A 24,892-nucleotide genomic window follows, 5' to 3' on the forward strand; every position below is an offset into this window, starting at 1 on the left:
AAGACAGGAATAAGGACCAGATTAGGTGACAAACAGAGGCGATTTATGCAGAAAAACATCATTGCAAATTATTGTGCACTTTAATTTAATATATGAAGATAAGATAACATAAAATAACACATACACCACAATACTTCTTATCTGCAATTTGTGGTTAAATTCACAATTCCACTCCACTCAACAATTGTACTTGACCGATTAATTACTTTCATCAAAACAAATCCCCATACCAAAATTTATGTTTTATAGTAATTTGTTATAAGTCAAATCTCATGGTATACTCAACGAAGGGATGCTTGCGAAAAAGGAAAAACACATCGGAAAAACAGTATAAAACTACTGTACATTTTCAAGTAAAAAAAAAAGCTATTGCCCATTAGTATTATTTGCATGTAAAATTGTGGTTATATTATTCGTAATTGTATGTACAAATCTTTCTGTACCTTTACACATTGGAAGATTGAAATCTTCCTTTCTTTTTCTATTGTACAATTCAATTTGAAATCAAAATATCATGCACCTCCTTCAGTTCCAATTGAAGCCTAATAACTAGAGGAAGTTATAGTGCTTGATGCTTCCTCAGTTCCCAGGCGGTTAGGTCCAGATAAAATCTACAAAGAAAATATACATTACACATGCCAGAAAAATATTTTAATTCAAATAAATCCCTATTTAACAAAGTAAAGAAAATTGTTTCTACTTACTTCTTTTACGACCGAAATAATCTTGGGAAGATTCTCATTATAACTTCCAAATAGGTGTTCATCTGACCTGATTAAGAACAAATTTACAACGTATGCTTAGACCAATACATGTACCAAAGAATAAATGTAATAATAATTTGAAAGTGGTCAAAGGGAGAATTAAGAATACTACAACACCTTTGTATCAATTTAGAAAGCAGCCCATGTGCATATATAGCTTCCTTGAAATCATGCTTCAGTGGCAAGAAGTATAACCATTTTTTAACCACCTGCTCAAAAGCATTATGATTGAGGATAACAGAAAATGTGCAACAGCAGTAAACATTGCACAGGTCAACAGTTGCAGAAGTCATATTCATATTATAGATTCTTGAGAAAAATTAGCAATTAATCTAATTGAAGATTCTAATGATGAATTATATGTTAACATGGTTAATACTTTCTAACAACTGCATATAAATTTTGTTTTGTGATTTATACTTAAAAGCATAAGAGGAACTTGTGGAACCAACATATCCTGTATTTCTGTCCTGCTTCGGATGCATGAAAGAATAATATTGTATCAGCAAACCAACTATTATTTCTCACGTGATGATCTTATTTTAATAATTATTTTCTCATATGAACTAATTAAGTCACCAAATTTGACAAATATCAAAGATAGAGAATCTATTTTCAATTGATATTTTGGAAGATTATTACCGTAGGGTCGATACTATCATGGTGAAATTCAATGATTTTTCCAAGAGCTGCAACTGCGGTATCATATAGTTCACTAGTTGAAAGTCCTTTACTTATGACTTTACTTAGATATAAGATACCCGCTGCATAAAACTCATTACTTGTCATATTCCAAAAAACAAAAATAGATATATTTAAGATATATGTATATAGATATAATATACTTTAGTACTTTTAAATTTAAGAGCTTAAAGAAGTTACCATTAACAACAGAAGCTTTAAATTGATCTCCTCCAAACATAGCACAGATACCAATCGCCCGTGTAGCATGCTGGAATAATCATTACCCAAAATTAATGTTCATTTTTCCAATATATAAATTGGTAAAGAAATCACATTATTGACACATTTGAAATTACCAGCTGGGCACAAGGATAATTATTCTCCAAAACAAAACAGGAGATAAAAATATATCTGTTATGATACCTGTTCAAATAGCACAGACAAGGATAAGATAATGTTGTCAAGAGAGACATTTATTATTGCTATAACTTCAGACAAAACTGATAAAATAAACTAGATTTACGGCGGCAATTTGTCTGGGTATAGTGGCAAGATAACGTTAAAAATGGAAATTGCCAAAGCTATCACTCTATCTGGCTTGTCATGGGCCTGCCAAAGGTTACGCAGAAGCAACGATAAAATTTATGAGAAAGATTACGCAAGGGCACAAAAATTACTTCAAATTATTAAGTAGAACATATAACGATATTAATTATAACAATCCCGTCCAATTTGAACAGGTGTTTGTGGATTGGATCATTAAGCAGAAAATGGATTCAAAGGGTGTTTTGTTGAAAATAATTTGGTTAGGTGTTTGAATGAATGTTTTCCTAGACACAATTATATGTTCATTTTTTAATTTAATTTAGTTTTTTCTTGCACCGAGTTAACCAGATTTTGATTATTCTACATAGACCCATTCTAAATAAACTCTAAATCATCAAAGTTTAATATGTTTGTGGTCGAGTTTGAGTTTAAGATTTTCATCAAATCAAAATTTAGCTCGGAACTCATTTTTAGCTTCTCTTGTGATCTATATTACGCTTGTTTGATACATGCTGGTTTTCTTTCAAGATGATTATAACAAGGCCGTTTAAAAAAACATCGAGATGAGAAGACGGTACCAAATACATGGCAACATTTGACATGAGGTCATTAACAGGTAGCATGAGTTGGTTTTCAAATGTGTGAATCGCTGTTGCTGTTAAGTTGACTACTTCCTGTGATGAATAAAATTGGTATATTTGATCAATTTAGCTTTACATTTATACTCTATTGATCAATAAATTAAAGTAGATGAAAATTTAGGAGAATAATAATTATAGATCAACGATGTAAATACGTCGTACACATATATCCATTGCATATTTTCCTTTTTATGATATGATGAGACTTATTATGAGAATTTAAAGATATAACCTCAATTGGCATAAATATAACATATGTGTATACAATAACAAGAGAATTTAAAGATATAACCTCAATTGTTTCCTGCACTGACAAAGATCTAAATACATCTTCCGAGGTCCCCACCTCTCGTGCTTTCTCTATAATAATCCTTCTCCCCGACTCTTGTGCTTTCTCTATTTCAAATTTAATAATCCTTCTTATTGTATCGTTTATCTCGTCAGTAACAATCTTGATCAATTGATCAGTGAAAAATGAACTAGAGGTCTGCATAATGAACATATGTTACTAATATGAGAAATATATGATCTAAATATATCATCAATATATATATATTTTTTTTTTTTGCCCAATTGTATTGTACCTCAATGCATCTGCCAAGTAACCTCAATACTAATGTAGACAAATCCCTATCAGTTTCCTGCATGTGTTTCACATTGGCAAGAAAATCAGTTTCCTGCATGTATAAACTGATAAATTAAGTAAGAACGATAACCAAATACCGTCTTCAGCACTTGACTCAGAGCTTGCACAATGATGAAAGTTGTATCTCTTTTAGTGTCATTACTTTTGTCACCTAATATAATTGAGAGTAATAGTTTTGGAAGACCTAAATACAGAAAGTGAATTATTTTATAAAAATTAGTTTTAACCCAAATTTCAAGATTTTAAGTTGAACAAAAATAACAAATTTATATTCACCTAAAATAGAAGCCTTGCGAATTTCAGAACTAGAACAACCAAGCAAACGTATAAACATTGGAGTGACCTAAACATTTAAACACATGTTTAATTAGTCACGTATTTGTTTTTTAGGTGAAGTCTCTACATAAATCACAAATAACATATCTATATATCGAACCAACCTTGGCAATGTGGGGGGAAAAGTTTATAGATGACCGAACAGCACAATGTGACAATGTATTACAAGCTCGGGCTCTCATAGTTTCAACCAAACGCTTGTCCTCGTTGCTTAGGCTACAAATGAGCACATCCATCGGTTAATAACAAGAGAGCATTAGTTGAATGGGTTTATAATAGTTTTATTTGAATATTAGCTAGTCTGTTTCAACATTCATTAATTTCCTAAATTGGGGACATGCAAAAACACATTGTTCCCAATTTTCATTCCTATTTAACTGTGTGATTTGCCTCATAATTCCACAAACGTTGCTTATTCGATTGGAACTAACAGAAAATATTTTATCCTTGTAGCCCTAAAATATAATGGCAAACCTATCATCATTGGTCTCCTCGCCTGTTAAGTCAAGAAGCGGCTGAGCGCATGCAATCAACATTGGCATAATTTTATCTATAAATTTGTCAACACTCACTTTTGGGCATTGACAGATTTGATCCAAAGCCTGCACAATATTCATTCAGTCAGCAATGTTAAGTTTCAACTAGCGTTATAATGGTAAATGGCCTATCATTGATTTCAAAATATACCTTTAAAATGATACATTTTGTTAAGTATTCTGTATTGCTCAATTTTCCATCAAGTGATATTAAAGATTCCACCACCTTCAAATGTTACAAGAAAAATTAGCACAATAAGAAATCATTGCATAATTATTTGGCAATCATTAAGATATATTATAAATCACAAATTTAACCAAATTTTGAATGATATATACCAAGATAATTAGGTAAATCAAGACTAATCTAGAACATTGCAAAAGTATTTGTAGGACCTATAAAATTTCTACTTATCTCTATTTTAAATATGGTTTCAATTTTACACTATATAATTTGAGTCAATTCAAAATAGAATTAGAAGAAATACTCACCTGAACAGCTTCCTGCTCTTTGAAATCATCTGGCCCAACTTTCCTGACAAGATAAACCATGCATTCTTGACATTTGGAACAGAGCAACAAATTGGGTAAACTATACTTATTGGACAAAATAGCTTTCAATGCTTCCATTGTTGTATCGTAATGATTTTGGCGAAAAATTTCCTGCATGCAACAATTAGACATCAAATTACATTAGAATAATTATTTACTGTGATCAAAACCTATGTCATTCCTAGACTTCAGATATTAACAAGTACCTTCATTGAAACTGCAAATGATTTCAGGGTATCAATAGCTTCGACCTGTAACTTCTGTTTTTCATGCTGAAAACATGGAAAAAAAACCATTTAGCTTATCGTAAGTACATAAAACATAAGAAAGTAGAAACCATAGAAAAATAATGGTTCAGACTACACCAATACGATGTGTAAATATGTAGAAACAATCAAATGGATTGTGCACAGTATGCAATGATTGCATATAAAAGCACATTATGTGATAGTGAAAATTGTAGACAATGTACCTTAAGAAGTACAAGTAATGATGCTACAATTGGTTCCCCAAAATCAGATATTTTGTCAAAGCCACAATTGCTTACCAAGCAATGAAGGGCAATAAGAGCACATGACTGCATAAAATATCAAACAAAGGATATGATTTATAAAAACAGCTTAATATATATACCAAGCAATGTATGCATAAAAATTTATAAAAAAAATAAAAAAATAAATATGTATACATAGAAAAACTTCCTTGAAATCAGCTTTTAAGATAATTAATATGTCTAAATATTGCGGATAAAATATGTACAAATTTCAGTATGAGTAAATTGATAACGATAACACAAAGTTAGGAAGAAACACTATAAAAAGAAGCAAAAATATAAAACTTGTTAAAAATAAGATGTGTAAGTCAAGATCACTCGTGAGGCCTCAAGTATCAATCATTGTGTAAACTAGTTATTGTGTGTGATTGTATGCAATATAAGAGTCAATCAATTGTAATTTGTGAAATGTAATAATCATTCAAGAAGGCTGTTTTAGAAGCAGAATTAGCAATAAAAGTTACCTGCATTGTTGCTATGTTATGGTGTCCAGAGGTAAATAGAAACATAATATAAATATAAACTAAGAAAACAAGCAACTTTACATTAACAGATATCAAGTTGTAGCATTAATATGTTTGTACCTGCACACGGGTACAAGAATTACACCTAATGACAGGAACTGAACTAGTTTCTCCAAGAACTTCTTGTGATATTGAGAACGCATTAACAGTTCCTTACATTCACTCAAACACTTAACTGCATGCATAGTAGCCCAAAGTACTCGGTGGTTCGGCTCATCCTGTGACTTAAGGACCAGTATCGCAACTTTGTTAAAGTATAGCATCATGTCCTGTGGTAGCGAAATGGAAGAGAGAATCATATATGAATGAAATTATTAAAATGCACGGAATGGGTAAAAATATTAATGAAAATCATTGTCTGACATTGTATACACTCAGAACCTTGTAGTTTTTGCATAATGGTCAACTTCACAGTTCACACACAGGAACGTATGGTGCAGGCATCAATTAATAAATACGTTCTAATGGCACAATTATAAGTAACCAACAAAGACTTACACACTGAGTATAATCCATTAGACTTTAATTTGTTAAATACTATTGATTGATCAGAGAAAGTTTATATGGATTGAAACTATTCAAACTTGGTGGTGTCATTAAAATTTAGGCCTGTGTAAGAGAAACCAAAATACAAATATAAAGTTCATCTGTATATCAAGATCAAGGCTTTAAAAATAATGGTCCGTCTGCAACTGTAATTGTGGCTACAGTGCAAATATTTTCCTTGTTCCTGCAGCCACTTCTCAACCTCAATTACGACTTCTTAAACCGTATTTAACTAAAACTTTTTGCAATATCCAGGATGACAACACAATATGACCGCAATTTAATCTTAGCTCGCATAATAACGAAAATGGGAGGTAAAATAAAGTCTAATGGCTTAGAAACAAAAACACGATTCTCTGAACAATGTACTAAATAGAACACACAGAAATCATGCAAAACTTTGAAGTGTCCCATCAGAATCTGTTGAAGTATCTATTGAATTTACATGACATGATTGCTCTTTCTACAAGGTAATGCATGATCAAGAAAACACTTTATGGATTTAAAGCTCATTGAATATCATATCCCAACTATACGTACCATCTTGTTGAGGTTTTTCTCTGCAATTGAAGCAATGGCAAGCATAGCTGCATGACGTAACCGCCGATCAACATTTGATGCATATTTCGTTGTTATCATCCCAATTGCAGTGGGAACAAACACATTTTTATCTCCGTCTAAAGAGAGGCAATTGAACAGGAACTGTCCACGATAGAAAGCATCGGAAAACCCCGCCTCTGTACAATTCTTATCATCCACATCATACCAAAGAGGATCTTCAATAACACACGACAGCATGTTCATAGCAACCGCAAATACCCTCTTCACTTCCTCCAGGGAAAGATTCCTAATCACACTTTCCATCGCGTCCACATCCATTGTATCAAGCTCCTTGATAACAACTACCGCCTCACACATAACCTCCTCACTTGCAGCTTCTACTTCCGCTACACGAATCATGCACCAAAACACTTCACGATGTGCCCCCGCAAAGATTTTTCCATCATCATCCAACGTAACTAAATCGCCCAAACGTTTAACCCTATCCACCAAAACCTCTTCTTCCCCATGTTCATCGATAATACTCAACAAATTCGGCAACAGAAAATCGCATACATCTGTTCTCTTAAGCTCCTGTGACAATAACATCAACGAAATCGATGCATTGTATGCCAATCCCTTCAATTCCTTATCCGTATAAGTCCAATTCAAGATACTCCCGAACACAAGATCAAAATTCCCTTGATTCAACCAAAACGCTCTCTCATTTGCAACATCCACCGGTAATACCGTTAACAACAAAAGCCCTTTCTTATTCTCCGATTGCGCTTCACTGGTAAAACAAGCGATAACATACTCAAGAAGCTCCACCCAACCACCAAGAGAACACCGGTAAAACCTATCAGCAAGTAAACCAATCGCTTCGCATAGCGAAAGGAACAGAATCTCTTCAGATTCCACCTTAAGCGAATGAAGAAGAGGATTCTTCAGTTCGAATAAGATAATAGAGTTGAAAGGACCGTTAATTCCTTCGGGAAGAACTTGAAGAAGATGATTAACGGTTTCGATTCTGGTTTGAATCGGAGGATGATGTTCTAGAAGCTTCGCGAGTTTGAGAGCGAATGCGTTAGGGTAATGATGTGCGAATGATTTGAAAATTGTGAATAACGATTCGTCCTTGGAATTCGCGTACTCGTCGATTACTTCTTGAAGCGATGAAAGATCGTTGGATTGAAGAATCGTTGCGACGTGTTGTCGAAGTTCGAAGCCGTGGAGGAGTGATTCATCTTGGTTTTCTTCTATGCGTCTTCGTTTGTGGATTATTTCTTCCAAGTAGTTGCGCGGAGGCGGGTTTATATCCGGTTCGAAAGGGTTGCGAAGGGAAGATTCTGGCGGCGGTGGTGGAGGTGGCGGTGGTGGCGGAGATGAGACGGAGGCGGAAGTGGAGGTTCGGAGGCTGGTTTTGGAGGGAAAAGTGAAATTCAGTTTCATTCTGTTGTTGCGGCGTTCCACGTCAGCTTTTCTGTTGAATTTCAGAAGAAAGACAGTGGCAGTATTGTAATTTGTAAAGAAGGGTTAATGTGATGGCAGGAAAAGCCAGCTGTCTACTCAAAGTTGTTATTGCAAGCAGTTAGGGATGGGCATGGTTCGGTTAACCTAAAAAACCGAACCAAACCGAACCGAAATTTTGAAATGGTTCGGGAAAATCAAATCGAACCGTTTCAGGTATGGAGCTAACCGAACTGAACCAAAGTTATGGTTCGGTTAACCGTTTTCTTACTTATGAATCGAACTGAACCGAACCAAAACCAATATTTTGAATCGAAATGTATTTTTTTTATCCTTTTGTGAATTTAATTGTTTTTTCATCCTTTTTATCCAAAATGCATATAAGTGCTTATCTGCAAATACAAAAAAAGCAGAAAAACTTTAGCATAGAATTCAAACAGAGAATAGAAGAATGAAACAGAATCAAAAGCTTTGAAACTGAAAATTTGAACACCTTCAAAATACAACAAAATGAACCAAAAAATGCACTCTTCTGAACAGAATTAACTTGATGATTAACAATTAACAATTCAATACCTGCAAACACAGAAAATAAACCAAAAACAAAATGAAATTAGATATTCTGGTTAAAGATGAAACAAATTATAAATTGAAGCATCTTATAATTATAATTTAGATTTTAGAAACCTTAATTATGTTAAAGAAATTAGCAGATCCTTAGCGTTAACCATTCAGTAATGAAAATTAAGATCTTAAACGATGATGTTTGGTTTGGAAAAGAGAGTGGTGAAAGGACATAGAAAATTTGTTGCTGTTGTTGTTCTTCGTCGTTCTCTTTTGTTCTTGTGATAGAATGTCACTGATTTCACTTCACTCATTCCTATGTGTCTTAAGGAAATTGAATTGTATGTTTCGGTTCGGTACGAACGGTTAACTGAGTTTTGATAACGGTTCGGTTCGGTTAATGAACTGTCTTCAAAATAGCGGTTCAGTTCAATATCCAATATAAAGGTTCGGTTAATTTTAGTATGGATCGGTTCGGTTAACCGGTTCGGATTGGTTTTTGGTTAATTTTGCCCACCCCTACAAGCAGTTGCTTGAGGCTTGAGCTCTTATCACAAGGACCCGAATTGTTGGGATTTCATATAGTTTCGCGTTGTAGTATATCGTAATCGTTGATTTAAGTTTAGTCCGTTTAGATTTTAAATTCGGTTTCACACATTAAAATGATATGAGCCGTCAATTTTAAAGTTGACGACTCGGATTTGTTACGGTGTTTTGTTGTATCGATAGAAAATCCAATTCGATATCACATTACTTTTAAGATGTGAATTTTTCTTTTGTTTTGTGTTAACCCTTTAGTTCTCAGGCAAAGGAACTCTGGTAATTCGGAGTTTTGTCGTGAGATAAGTATAGTTTGGTCAAGAATTGTTCCACCCAAAAATGTTCTACCGAACCATTCGTCCTTTGGTGGAAAAAAAATTGTAAATGTTTTTCCTTTGTAAGCTCATAATATTACTTCTGATGCACACATATCAAAAAGATAAATAGATATTTTTTTGTTGTGTGTGTTGGCTGGAAGTATATTTCAGTAACTGAGCAAGTCTTACATAGTCATAAGTCTTCGGCACACTCACAAAAAGTACAATGTTAATTAATCAACTTTTTGATTATTTTTTAAATAAATAAAAGAATAATAGATAGAATTAATTATTTTTTATAAAAAGAATAATAGATAGAATTAATTATTTTTTATGGGAGGTAGAATTAATATTTTGTGAATGTGTCTAAGAGATTTATATTCGTAAACTCCTGGACTTATAGGTAGCTTTTTACAATATAACCCAAATTTGAAACAGATGATACATAAAAACATGGTGGAAGTTGTGTAGAGTAATTACAAACATGATTTATATATATAGTAGACATACATAGATGCTCTAAATTTGTCTTCCTAGAGCTCTTATATAACAAGAAAAATAGAGTAAAATACCAAAGCGTTTTATAATAATAGCATTAACCCTTTCAAAGTTTCAATGTTAATTCAGGTGCTGAATTCTCTATGTCAACCAATGGTTTCACATTCACCTCACTAAAACACATATTTGAACTCTGATGAGTATTACTACCTCCCTTAGTAACCTGATGAAAACTACCTTGCCACATCAGTTCTGTCTCATCGTCCTCCAAGAATATCGGATGACCGATAGATCCTAACTTGAATCTAGCACTGCTTTTTATCTCAGGGCTAGGCCTTATTGTTGGTGGCGAAAAACCATGATGTAGTGAAGAGTGTGTCTTTATACCTAATGACCTGAAAGAACCATTGAGAGGCAGAGATGCAAGACTTGCATACCTCTCAGTGAATAGTCCAATTCGCATAGCTCGCTTTGCTAATGTTCTTTCTCTTTTGTGCGCGTTTTGGTGGCCACCGAGCGCCTGAGAGCTGTAAAATTTGCGCCGACAGTAATTGCAAGAGAAAATTCTTTGGATGGTAAGTTCGTTGCTGCTCTCACTGGTGCTTGAGAATGAGATTCCTGTTGAATCTCGAGCAACCAAGTCATTGTTCTTGTTGAAATTGAGTGTTAAGTCCAGTGAGATGGAATCTGAATTAGAAAGGCTGTTACTGTAGGAACCTGGAGAGGTTTCAATTTGGTGGGTGGATATAGTGGAAGCAACATGGCTACTAACATCAGATTCATATTCTTCTGTGGCCTCTACTTCAAGATCAAAAATTGGTTTCATGATTAATTAAAGCTAATTCACTAAATATTTCCAGCAGTGAAAAAGATGTTTGGTTTCTGCAAAGAAAAAATCCATCATTTTATAGTTAGTAAGCATCAAAACAAGAGAAGAAATTGGTTGATAATTGAACATTTTGTTGCAAAAGCCTTTGTACTAGTTTTGTTCTTGATTTAAATGGAATCTTGCAATATATATGTTGACATACCTAAATGGTAAAAGTAGTAAGCACTAAATAGTTGAATTATTCGAATTTTTGTGGTATAGTTGAAGGTACAATATACAGTAACTAAATTATTGGTACCTCCCCTTGACCACAACCTTATAATAATAGAGATCTATTAAAAAGATCATATAGCCTCTCTTAATATTCATTTAACACCTGATTTACCCTTGGTAGATCTGAAAGCAAATGGCCAAATATTTTAATTTAATTTATTTTTCTCAAAATAAAGTCTAAAGTATTTGATTTAGAGACAAGATGTTAGTTGGTGCTATATATTATGAATTACTTGCATTCTTGAGTCTTGACTTTTGTAAGCAAGGTTTCATATCTTTGTTTATGTTGTTCTGATGCCACTATCCTTGGTCTATTCTGCTTTTTCTGACTTATCTAAGAAAACAAGAATCCAAAATATGGACCACCTAGCCACATTGCGAATGTATGATTGAAATTTAAGGTTGAATAGATATGTTTGGCCAATTCAGATATGAAAGTCCCACTTAAATCTTTATGCAAGGAAATTTTCTTGACTGAATCTTGACCTTTATATTGGTCCATTTTTTAGTAATAATATGCCATGAACTATAAGTTCACCAATAGCTGAGTTTTCACATACATCTTGGCCTAATACATCAATGATCCAGGAAATCAAATCCCAATTATTATAGTAAAACTTACTTATGATCTGAAATGAATCTACAGTATAAATGAAAAAGAAAAAAAAAATCTTAAATTATAGAATTCCAAGAACTAAATAACTTATGAGATTGATGGTAGATAAAGTGAGTTAGTTAACAACCATGAAAGTACAAAGAAAAAGAAAAACAACAAATATGGAAAAATAACAGTATCTTTATAACCAAGTGATTTGACTCAAGTGGTTAATAATTTTCAATAAAGGTCTAATCAATCCGGAGTAGCCGAATTCAAACCATGGCTGTAACCACTATTGGTCAGGCTTAACTTACATTCAGGTAGAACTGGGGATTATCAAGACTCTTTCCCCTGAGAACGCGAAGGTTAAGACTAAAAAAAAAAAAAAAAAAGAATATTGCATGCGGATACATGTTCAGTTTCTTCATTGCAAATTCTAGGTGGAAAGGAAGTATCACATATGTTAGTTTAGAGAGCAAAATATAGTTTGGTGGTGGTGCAAAACTAGAGCATGAATGAGATGATGAAAATTTAGTGATTATAAGTTCTAACTTGCCTAGAAACCAAGAAAGAAAAAGGCAATCAGAAGTTTAGGTTGAAAATAAAGATTGTTACATACCCTCTCTTAAGTTTCAAGTTCAAACTGATGGTGGCTTGCTTCTGAGATCAACTATAAACTGCTTTGGAAATTGGAGACATGTTTTTCCATTGTTTCTTCTTTGGAATGGTTGGTTATGAGAAGACAAAAGAAGCTTGTGTGTCCTTTTATTTATGTTCTTAAAGCACTAATAGAGGGTAAATGAGAGCTAGTAGTTCTTTATGTTCTATATATTATAAAGTAAAGAATAATTGTGCTGAACAAGGTATAAAAATAAAGGAAGGGTAAAAGGAGAAAAGGGGAGAGGGGGAGACAGTAGGATGGTGGGCATTGGTGTTTATTTATGGGAAAGCAAAGGTAAGATGATGTGAGTAAAGTGTTGGGGGACAGAGAAGTCTGGTGAAAAGAAGGACGAAGAGACTGTGTATATTATTGTTCAATTCATGCATATCCGCAAAACGTCTTAAAGAGAGCGATGTAGTCTGAAACTTAATTTCAACATTCTTGTTCATGTTTGGCATCTGTTGTACAACAATAACAGCAACCAAACCTTGTCTCATTAAGTAGGATCGGCTACATGGACCAAACGACGACATAATGTTCCGTCATATATCATATCTCTATATCCAACTCATTAATCTCGAAGTCTTTCATTATAGTTTTTCTTGGTCTACCTCTTGTAATTTGACTACCCTCCATGATCTGATATACTATTCTTGCTACACAATCCGCAGGTCTTTCCTCCTCAGGCACAAACCATCTATGCCGAGTTTTGACCATCGTTTCTACGGTAAGTGCTACCTCAACTCTTTCTCGTCTTATCTTACCACACATTCAACACAGTATTCTCATCTCTGCTACGCGTATTTTATTCTCACAATGGTTTTTTATCTTCAATTTGAACAATACTTTTGTATCATATAAAATACCTGGGACCCTCTTTCGTTTCGATGACAATAATAACAGTGGAAAACAGTGAGAAGATATGATCAAATATGCCATTCTTTTCAATGTCTGTGGCATTGTACCACCTTTTGGTTTATTATTTTTAGGAAGAATTTTGAGCTTTTTAATGAAAGCAAACATCTGCTACTGTTACATGTACAAAAAGTTCAAATCATCAACTAGGTTGATTGAACATAGTATGAGAAAAAAGCAAACACAAGCTAACAGTTTTTCTTAGTCATTATTCCCCCACCTAAGATTCTCTTTGGTCTCACTTTTTCTTTCTTTCTCATTTCTCCACTTCAAAAGTGCTCCAGATAACTCCATAATGCATTGAGTCAGCTTTTATTAGTTTCATACTTGGTTCCTTCTATATCTTCCAGCATAATATAGACTTCAATAAGTCTTGATTAAGATCAGATCAAGACTAATATTTTGATCAATTCAATTATTGATCTGGTTTAGGAATATAGTGTTTGATTGGTACATGAAAACTATGTAATGAGATGTTTATTGTCACAACAAATACGGATGCCAGGTCTTGTCCTTTTCCTAGGTTGTCACCACTCTTGTTTCCATTAATTTTATATATGAAACAATACACGTTTAAACGCACTTTTTTTTATCGGTTAAAATTCACTGGTCCGACCAAATTTATGACTCACATAATTTGGTGGGACCTATATGAATTACAACCAATAGAAGAGTGTATTGAAATGTGATTTAGAGTGTTATCCTAACAAATGTGATTCTTTTTAGGAAAATGACAACAATTTGAGACATCGCATAGTACTATGATTAGGGAGCTTCAAGTTGAGACGTAAGTAATTAACCCAAAAGAAAGGGTTGGAGGGATGCCATGGCCCTCAATTTCTCTCATTAAACTGACAGTTTATGAATAGAAGATAATGGTGGGATGCTCCATTATTTCATGCACGAAATTATAAAATCATAATGACCATAGGTCCAATATACTTGTTTCTTTTCAATTTTCAACTTGGGACAGTCCCTTTTTCTTTCTTTGTTCTTTATATTCAGCCACACGAATTGTTATCTCATTGTTTGTGGGGGTACTTTTCACTCACGTTTTTTAAAAATGACACATGTTTAAGAAGTTCTCTGTAACATCCCAGACTGCTTTTAGGATTGCCGACTGACCCTACAAACCAACACAAGTCTTTTCAGCGTGTTTTGTCCTCACTCGCACGCTTACCGGAAAACTTCCTGGTAGGTCACCCATCCCAAAATTGCTCCAAGTCAAGCACACTTAACTGTGGAGTTCTTATGGAATGAGCTACCGAAAAGAAGATGCATCTTGTTGATATAGGTAGTACCAAACAATTCTTATAAGCTTTCTTTCAACCATGTTGTCCCATACCTACACGGCCTCAGGATCCCTCTCATTCCGATGTGATTCGGTTTCTCTATAAGCTGTCGGGAGCCGCTCATTGTCGTGCCTTGTGCACCGGCGACCACTCCCGTGTCCTCGTCAGTCGTGGGTGTTACATTCTCTTTCCGACAAAATTATGTTAGAAGTATACTTCCAGACGACACAAAATTGCATGTATTTATTTTTTTTTGAATATGTGCGTTTAAAGTTACGTTGGAGGTCGAAAAACTTTTCCTTATGGCATGATTGATCACAAATATTAGGTCTTGTTCCGGACTAGGCCTACGATGACAAGCTCGCTCCACCAACACAATAACAATTGAGAACCTCGTCTATAACACGGAGCACGCGGATCATCATCACAATCATACATGAAGAAGATCATCGGCCTCTCACATCTCACTTCGGACAATATGTCACTATCTAAGCTAAGTGAGATGGATCCATAAATATACTATACTCCTGCCAAAATAATTAATAACAAATTGTTGAAATGTGTTTTTTGGGTTTTGTAAAGTATCATCTTCACACAATCGCATAGACTAATTCTTCGTGTATGGATTATATGGTACAAACTTGGCTTAAACAAATCTTGCAAGCAAACAACTTAAACAAATATTAATTTAACATTTTTGTTCCAATCAAACATACGGATCAGATTGAATAAACTTTCCTATTAACAAATTGTTATCTTTAACTGACAAGTGATCAGTTACTTTAAGGTTGTCACTTTGTAAGATTCTTTTTTGTTATAAGGAAGGGGAGAGGGTTACATGAACTGTATTTAGTGGCAAGATTATTCTTCAAGCTTCAACCTTGCATTGGCCAAATAATAAATTGTGAAATTGGAATGAAAAGTACTTTCTAAAGATACATATAATATATATACACAATTGGATGTTGTATCATGCTTTTGGGTTGAAATGAAACAGCCGAAGTTAAACAATATTTTAATGGTGCATTAGAGGCTTAAGCACGTATTTAAAGGGGGTTAGTTTTTTTATAGACACATAAAGTTGAAAGAATACATAGGCTCCTCATATCAAAGCATATATTTTTATAGGTTTTGCACTTAAAAAGTACTCCTAGGTTGGAGCTACCTACTAATTAGCTCATTAAGGCCTAAGCACATGTTTTCACAAACTAGATTATAGAGTAATCAAGAAATTTAATTTTGAAATAACCTGATAAATGCTTTCTCCACATATCATCTTAAGTACATGTGTCTCTCTGATCTTAGTCCAATCAAACAATAATACTCTCTCCGGTCCTTATTATAAGAAAAAGTTGACTTTTTAGGTTCATAGAATAATTAATGTATCTTATTGTAAATATGGACTAGATACATCACTTACACAATGAACCAAAAAAGTCAATTGTTTCTTATAATAAGGACCGGAGGGAGTATTATATGTATCTTTAGAAAGTACTTTTTTCTCTCATGAATCTAAGTACATAATATTGGGCTCTCCCTTTGAGCATATGTTCTTACATTTTTTTTATTTCATTGAGAAGATTGAATTTTCGAAAGGGCTATCCACAAAAGGTTTTGATTGATGAAGTATTTTAACCAATGATAAAATTGTGTCATCGAGTGAAAGTCGTCGTAGACATCACCTCTAGTAGTTAATTAATAAATCTTTTGAGTCGGACTCTTCCTTTAGGACATAATTATCTTAGTGCCACGTGTTATGGAGTATTTTATTTTATTTGTTTACATTTACATGATCAGAGAAATGGCATGGCACGTGACAAAGCGCGACACTTCCTTTTGGTCATGGCAGCAAGAGACAAGTCCATGTTTCCTTAGTTTAGTGCAGTTCCCATGACCCCGCTCTCACTTCACTTCCTCATTACAATATTGCTTAAATGCCTTGCATAATCAGCACAAGCATTATATGTTAATGTGGAAGTTAGCTTGGTTGATCCATGATTACGTTGTGTTTTATTATGTTTTTATACTGTTGAGTTACGTTGTTGAATTATGTTTAAATTTAATGTAAGTTTTTGTTGTCTTACATGGTTATTGAGTGATCCTTGAATGCCCTTTGTCTGTGTTATTGTTTGAAAATGTGTATTCTCTCTGGAACGGCAGTATACAACCATAGGTGCTAACTGCAGTTAACAACCATAGGTGCGCTTTGGAATGACAATGAACTTCCGTTGGGAGTATTGAGGTGATTTAGGCAAGGGAAAAAGATTGAACATTGTCGTTTATTGTTTATTTTTAGGTCATTTACAGTTTTAGAAGTTAATTAAAGAATTTAATTAGTATAGTCTGTCAGTTTATAATTTTTTTTACTGCATTCAATAATGTGTTGTCATATCATATTTATTAATTGATGTAACAATACAATATTAGATGTATGTATAAAAATAATTGTACACTAACAAAATATACTAATTAAACTCTTAATTGAATATATAAAAATAATAACACTAGGTATATTTTCTAGCAAAACACTAGGTATATTTTTTTTAGGGAACACTAGGTATATATAATACGTAAGTTACTCATAAAAAATGGATATATTACATGTCAATTTCGAATCAAAAGCGGGAATTGTTTAATACTCGTTATTTTTCCCCTAAAAAAATACTTATTATTTTGGTTATGATGACATGATAAGATGCCATGTGTGTTCAAGAATTTTTCTTATACCTTTTAGCTAAAGTAAATTGAAGACATTCTCTCAATCTAAAGTAAGTATACATACGCCACATTCATTCAATTCCATGTTGACATCCTAAAGTCGATTCTATTTCTATGTCATTGGCGAACTCTTTTTTTTAATCAAGGGAAAGAAAGAAAAAAAAACTAAACAATATAATGTCTAAATACCCCAGTGGTATCTACAAGCATAGGGATATTTAATTGAGGAGGAGGAGGAATCAATATTGTTAGCCCCAAATTTGGCCAACCAATCAACACATTCATTACTCTCTCAAAATATGATTAAAAGAGACCACACAAGGAAGAGAAAGAGCTTTCTAATGGGAGAAATCAAGTTTGCATGAGGACGAAAGTCATTCTGATTAGTATCTGCAATAATTCAAAGTTGTAGAGTTAGATTTTATGATGATAGATCGATACCCAAGGTCTCATGCCAGTTAAAGTCTTCTCCAAATAGCTGAAAGTTCAGGTAGGAAATTAGAAGATATACCACAAGAACCAGAAAATCCTTGAATCCAACTTACTCTATCGTTTCTCAAGAGACCTCCAAAACCTACATATCAGATTTCCAAAAGAAAAACTGTATACTCTTATCGGCGAACTCTTGTTTCCCTTTCATATTTTTCTTTTTTATATAGTCAAATTACACTTATTTCTCAAATAAACGACGGGCTTCATTTTTCAAAGAGAAAGATATCGCAGAGAGTTTGATGGATCTACCAAATATGGAGCTCATTAAATTCTTGTTTCTCTTTCATAAATGAATCACTCTATTTATTTGACAATTTGAGATGATCTTGATGATGCTCAATTGTTCCATCATAGAGTTGTCTTTCTTTCATTACACTAGATACGTGTTTGCGCGAGTTAAAAAAATAATCTAATTTATATACTACTCCGACCTTTATTATAAGATAAAGTTCACATTTTAAATTCATTCAATAAAATATGTATCATTTATTGAATGAACTTAAAAAATCAACTCTCTCTTACTCCCTCCGTTTCAAAATACATGTCGCAATCAACCACGACACACATGACAATGCACAACTTTGACCATTAATATATTTAATTATATATAATAAAAAATTATAAAAATTTGATATTTTAAAATTATTCATCGAGACAAATCAAACAACATCTTACATGTTAACATTTGTATTTATATATTAGTTAAAAAAATGGTCAAAGTAAGTTATATAAATAGTGCACATTGTAAAATTGCAACATGTATTTTAAAACGGATGGGAGTATAATAAAGACCGGAGGGAGTACTTAAGTTGGGTGGAATTTAAATCAAAATTAATTTTAAACAAGAAAATCATGCAGGTTTGATAGTAACTTGTCTTAGAACTTTGTTGTCATTGAAAATAATAATTTTGATAAGTCATATAGTTTACCGTATAATTTTTATTATATTTAAATAATATGATGATTTATTCTTGACAAATTAAATTATATATTTAATATTTATGTGTATAAGTAAAAGTAATTTTCTCTTAAATTTTCATACTTTTTTTTTCACTACCAAAAAAAAAAGAATGAAAATTTATCTTGGTTTAGATTTTTAAATAAATAAATACAATAGGGATAACTAACATATTTTTTCCTTCAAAAAAAAACTAACATATTTTTGTCGGATCCTACAATATCGCATAGTACTACATATTTTTTTATACTTCTTTTTAGAGAAAATATGAAGAAATATAACAAGTTATTTATACTATTTTATTAATATCAATAGGTTAATATTATATTATTAAAATATGAAATTATGATAAGTTAGTTTTACAAATTATATATTAGTAAAAAAAGTTAACACATTATGATTTACATATTTTTCTATCATAATTATGAGTTTTTCACATTTTTCTATCATAATTGTGCCATTTTGAGCATTGGGCCCAACCGCCCAACAACTTTTCGTACTTTTCTATTGTTACTTTCCCCACCACCCTTAAAATATCACTCCTTTTAACTCAGTTTCAACTAAGGTGTGTGCATGGTTCATGAACCGAAACAAATTTATGGTTTGGTCCAGTTCATAAAATCTCTTTCTTTAAAAACTGGTTTTTTTCTGTTAATCCGGTTCAAAATCAGCTTCCTCTATTTGAACCAGTTTTTTATGCCTGGACCGATTTTTCATAATAAAATGTGGAGGTTGTCTCTCTACTCTGATCAAAATACAATTATGAAGGTGAGAAAAACACAAGAAGGGGGTTGAATTGTGTTAGTTTTTTCTTCTTCTTAACTAAGTTCAAAGTTCAGCTTCTGATAGAGTTCAGAACCTGAAGCAATGTTCAGAGTTAAGTGCAGCGGATATAAGAGAAGTTAAGTGCAGTGGATATAAGAGAGAGAGAGAGTAAGAGAGAGAGAGAGAGAGAGAGAGAGAGAGAGAGAGAGAGAGAGAGAGAGAGAGAGAGAAGAGAGAGACACAAACAATTATTTTTGTTGTTTGATTTGGTTAATGTCATATGAAGGAATGAATTTGAATTCTTTCCTTGATAAGGAATTAACCATTCTTTTTCAAGAGAGACACAGTTGTAGCTTCGTACAATGCACATGGGAATGTTGGAGGTAGTGGAGTAGTGGTCGTAGGAGGTTGTCCTTTTTTGTACCTTCACTGAAAGTGACATCCATGGACCTTCTGACATCTTCAAAACTATTGTGCTTGATCTTTAGAATAATTCATACTTGTTCTTCAAGGTTTCGACTCCTTTATCCTTTAGCTTGTCCAGATCCTTACCCTCAGAGTCTGAAAGATCTTCAGAGTCTGACTGCTTCCAAATTCTGGATGACCTTCAGAGTTTGACTTGCAACGTAGCTTCTCATGAAAATTATTGCTCTTCAATTTGTTCTTTCAAAAACCAATAAATTGATTAAGACGTAATAAATTTTAGTCGTCCTGCACACTTAGCAAATATTCTCATATCCAATTGAACTTTTAATATCTTGTTATCATCAAAACCCAAGAGACATTGTTTAAACTTATTTTATTCCAACAATCTCCTCCTTTTTGATGATAACAAACATACGTATTAATAGTCAATTGTTGTTAATGTAATTAACAGGGTTGACTTTAGGGTCTGAGGTTTGTAAGCTCCCCCTAAGTCTAATAATCCAGAAGGTGGGTTTTGTAAGCTCCCATAAGTTCTATCCAGGTTAATTAAATTCATTTTAAGTCCAAAAATATATAATAACGCATCCCTCAGAAATAATTCACATTAAATCTAGAGGCTATTATTTGGTTTGTGTATCACTGGATGATGAAGGGATGATATGATCAAGAACTCGATATGCCCTAGCATGAATTTTGAAAATTTTAGACCACATACTATATTGGAGTTTCTCTTTTCATATCATTGAAGTCTCAATTACTGTATTTTTATCTTTGATTGCCTCTTACACTTGTTTTTGGTGCCATAGAGGGTATAAAAGGTTCTACCCTACTCTAAGGCTCAAAATATATATTTTTTTACCACCGAAAGGTGGAATGAAGCCTCATAAACTGAAAGAAAATCATAACGAAAATAGGTTTCACGTTAAAATTGATGCAAAACAACACTTTATAAATATGAATTTAATTGACAAAGTATGTAATCTCAATGGCAAGATAGATGAAAAACTCATTTATCTAGTATTTCTTGTAACTTATTGAGCAACTTTCACATAGCTATGATGAGATGCTCTCTTAGTTGTTGTACAACTTAGATTGAAGTCTTGAAGGTCAGCGAAAATACGCATTGAAAGTTGTATTTAATTAGTTCAAAATATTAAACGATATGTCTCATGTAGACTTGTAAGAATATGGAGTCAACAAACAAGCGTTAATAAATTAATGGATGTGTTATGGCTTGTTCACCCGTACCTCACCTAATATTGTTTCAGAATATTGATAGAGGTCAAAATGGAGCAGCTAGCTGATGCAAAGGACTAAGGAGCACGACAGGAACATCAAAATAAAGATTATGTTTGGTTCCATTATTCCTAATAATATACCCTTCAATTAATAAAAGTTTGAGTTAATATTCATCTGATTTTTCATTATAGTACATTTGTAAATGAGTTTTCTTAACGGTATACTCATGATTTTAGTATTTTTGACAAAATCAAACTGTAATAATAGTAATTAAATCAAGTGTTGCTATTGCATGGAGTATTAAACTTGGTTACCTGATGCAAGCAAGTATGACTATTTCCACCAAAATAGAAAGCAAGTATGGTTAAAACAAAACAGAAAAAATGCGTGTGCACAACAAGGACACGCTACACGTACACGGATACCATGTTGCCCAACCACGCGCACAAGACAAGAAAACAACTCACAACACTATTGCTAGCCGGCACTTACCCCACCACTAGTACCTTCAAATTTGAATTGTGACCATAGGATACTACATCACATTTACTCCAATAATAAATACTAATAACTTCAATTTCTCAGTCACACCCACGAGAGAATCATTTATTATTCCAATAGTAAAATCATATATGGTGGTCCTCCTCCTCCTCAAAATATTGATACATTCAACGGTCAACATTCAAATAGTAACGTTTAATTCCTACAATACAAGCCGCTCCTCTAAAAATAAAAGAAAGAACTTTTTTTTGCCATTATTTGACTTGAAAATTTAAAGTATTATTTATTCAATCAATTTATTAAACTCAAATGATAACAAAGTTCACTTATAACGAATTAATTGAGAGAACCTAATTCGATTTTTTATGGAACAATTTTTATCAATTTTTACTTCTTTTTTATAAACTTCATGGTACTCAAACTCTTTTTCTTTAGAAATTAGAGGGTTAACATATAAAAAAGAGTAATTTTTTAAATTTTTGGAGGTTGACATGGTGACGGAGACTTGAAAGGTGATCTAAAAGTATGTTCCTCTTTATATTTCATATTTGAGTATCTAGTACCAATAATTCTTGGGCAAATAGTCGTTTTTGCATTAAATGTGTAAGGAATAACCATAATAATCTCTTAATATATCAAAATTTTAAAATAATCTTTGATGGTACACTACGTTAGTCAAAATATATAGTTTCTGACGTTAAAATATTTCATTAATATTATTGTATCAATCACTCAATATACTTTACTTACTATAATATCATTTCATATAAGTACTTATTCATTATCATATCAACCTGTATAACAAAAAAAAAAAAAAAAGTGTCCTTAAAACATTCATGGACATTGAAAAAAAAATACCTGCACTAAAATACAAACCCCCCTCCTCTAAATAAAAAGAACCTTTATATGTTGCCATTATTTGATTTGAATATTTAATTATTCCTTCCTTATTCAACTACTCATATAACCTAGCTTTGACCCGTGTATCACATTGACCCACTTACTTTGACCCTCCCTCCTCCACATATAAAACTAAACAACCCAACCATCTTCTCTTCAAATCATTAAACACTTCCAAATCTACAATCCTTCATTCCAAAAACAAAACAAAAACACAAATTCATAAAACAAAACAAAAACAAACACATATTTCTTCTATTACAAACAAAAAATGGTTTTATCATGGACAAAAAGAAACATGTTCCGCCGCACCGGCAAAGCAAAACACCAACTTCCCGGCGCCGGCGACGGCGAATTAACGGTGGAGGAGATAACAATCCCAACCCATTTCCGTTGTCCGGTGAGTCTAGACTTGATGAAAGATCCAGTAACTCTATCAACAGGAATCACCTACGATAGATTCAGCATCGAGAAATGGATCGAAGCTGGAAACAAAACTTGCCCAGTTACAAATCAGAAACTTTCAACCTTCGAAATCACACCAAATCACACCATAAGAAAAATGATTCAGAGTTGGTGTGTTGAGAATAGTTCTTATGGAATTGAGAGAATTCCAACACCTCGTATACCTGTTTCAGGGTACGAGGTTAATGAGGTTTGTACTAGGTTGTTGTCGGGTTGTAGAAATTTGGATGAGAAAAAGTGTGTTGAGTTTGTTGGTAAGATTAAGGTTTGGTGGAGAGAGAGTGAGAGGAATAAGAGGGTTATAATTGGAAATGGAGTTTCTTCTGTTTTAGCTACGGTTTTTGATTGTTTTTCATGTGTTTCTTTTGAGGAACATGTTGTTGTTTTGGAGGAGATTTTGGAGATTTTAACATGGATTGTTAAAACCTCTTTTAGCGATTCGAAAACGAAGATGTGTTTATCGTCTTCATCTTTGAATTGTTTAGTTTGGTTTTTAGATGGTAAGGATTTAGGTGCAAGACAAAATGCTGTTTTGTTGCTTAAAGAAATGAATGTTGAAGAGTTATCAAAGATTGAAGGTGTTGTTGAGGGTTTGGTTAAGATTGTTAAGGAACCAATTGGGTCAAGTGCTACAAAAGCATGTTTGACCACAATTTTCAAGTTGGTTTCATCGGCGAAAAATAGAGATGAAATTAGTGAAAGATTTGTTGAATTGGGTTTGGTTTCATTTTTGCTTGAAACAATTGTTGATGGAGAAAAAGGGATATGTGAGAAAGCACTTGGTGTGTTGGATTGTTTATGTGATTGCAAGAAAGGGAAAGAGGTTGTTCAAATGAATGCTTTAACTTTGCCTCTTGTGATTAAGAAGCTTTTGAGGGTATCTCCTTTGGCTTCTAGTTTTGCTGTTGGAATTGTTAGGAAGATGCTTTGTGAGAAGAAGGAAGAAAGGGTTTTGATTGAAGCAATTCAACTTGGAGCTTTTCAGAAATTGTTGGTTATGTTGCAAGTTGGGTGTGAGGAGAAAACAAAGGAGAATACCAGTGAGTTGTTGAAATTGTTGAATGGTTATAGAAGCAAAGCTGAATGTGTTGACAATTCATTAGATTTCAAGTATCTCAAGAACTAAGAAGCCTTTCTAAATACTGATTCTAGAGTTTTTTTTTTTTATGAATACTCATGAGAATGAGATCCATTCATTTCTTTTTTGTATAGGGTAGATTCATTTATAGAGACTCAATTCTTTGATGTATAAAGATACACACACATGAATAAAGTTCACAGAAATTATACAAATATTTATTTTGATACTTGGAAATTCATTCTTTGACAAATTGAGATTCATTGCAAGCATATTGCAGTTGTGTTTGTAAATGGCTGCTTTTCAACTCATGATTTTTAGTAGTTTTGTATATCTGAAGTTATATAAGAAGGTATGAAAATGGTGACTTTTAACATAATGGGAAAATGTCACAAATAACATAATGGAGCTCAACAATATAGAAAGTTTGGTATTCAAATTTACACACTGCTATAGTTTCTCTTATTATATACTTGTGTTCCCCCCTCTATTGTGACTTTACTTTGGGAAGCTGTTGAGTTTGCT

The 24,892-nt window shown here is 33.0% G+C and overlaps 2 protein-coding genes, 1 long non-coding RNA gene and 1 pseudogene across 4 annotated transcripts; 1 reads left to right on the forward strand and 3 right to left on the reverse strand.

The window, feature by feature from the left end:
* Positions 1–382: 382 nt before the first annotated feature.
* On the reverse strand, positions 383–8,415 carry LOC146939555 (uncharacterized; annotated as a pseudogene). Its single transcript, XR_015031692.1, has 20 exons — positions 6,869–8,415; positions 5,843–6,051; positions 5,178–5,282; positions 4,912–4,977; positions 4,646–4,816; positions 4,305–4,379; positions 4,092–4,219; positions 3,722–3,833; positions 3,558–3,624; positions 3,359–3,465; positions 3,220–3,276; positions 2,928–3,122; positions 2,573–2,668; positions 1,972–2,057; positions 1,805–1,871; positions 1,647–1,716; positions 1,407–1,528; positions 882–973; positions 705–771; positions 383–611 (listed from the first exon to the last, which is right to left on the reverse strand). The product of XR_015031692.1 is annotated as an uncharacterized LOC146939555 (transcript).
* A 375-nt stretch (positions 8,416–8,790) lies between these two features.
* On the reverse strand, positions 8,791–9,419 carry LOC146939556 (uncharacterized). The gene is made up of 2 exons (XR_015033459.1): positions 9,026–9,419; positions 8,791–8,914 (listed from the first exon to the last, which is right to left on the reverse strand). It is a non-coding gene; the product is annotated as an uncharacterized LOC146939556 (long non-coding RNA).
* A 748-nt stretch (positions 9,420–10,167) lies between these two features.
* On the reverse strand, positions 10,168–12,715 carry LOC146939557 (zinc finger protein 4-like). Its single transcript, XM_085753175.1, has 2 exons — positions 12,577–12,715; positions 10,168–11,139 (listed from the first exon to the last, which is right to left on the reverse strand). The coding sequence occupies exon 2, from the start codon at positions 11,081–11,083 to the stop codon at positions 10,364–10,366; it is 720 nt and encodes a 239-aa protein (XP_085609301.1). The 5' UTR covers positions 11,084–11,139; positions 12,577–12,715; the 3' UTR covers positions 10,168–10,363.
* Positions 12,716–22,982: 10,267 nt separating this feature from the next.
* LOC146939558 (ARM repeat superfamily protein) lies at positions 22,983–24,582 on the forward strand. Its single transcript, XM_085753180.1, has one exon. It carries the CDS (start codon positions 23,096–23,098, stop codon positions 24,413–24,415), a length of 1,320 nt encoding a protein of 439 aa, XP_085609306.1. The 5' UTR covers positions 22,983–23,095; the 3' UTR covers positions 24,416–24,582.
* Positions 24,583–24,892: the final 310 nt, after the last annotated feature.

Source organism: Medicago sativa, chromosome 3 (assembly GCF_051527215.1).
Source record: "Medicago sativa cultivar Bolivia chromosome 3, Bolivia_mono, whole genome shotgun sequence".
NCBI lineage: Eukaryota > Viridiplantae > Streptophyta > Magnoliopsida > Fabales > Fabaceae > Medicago > Medicago sativa.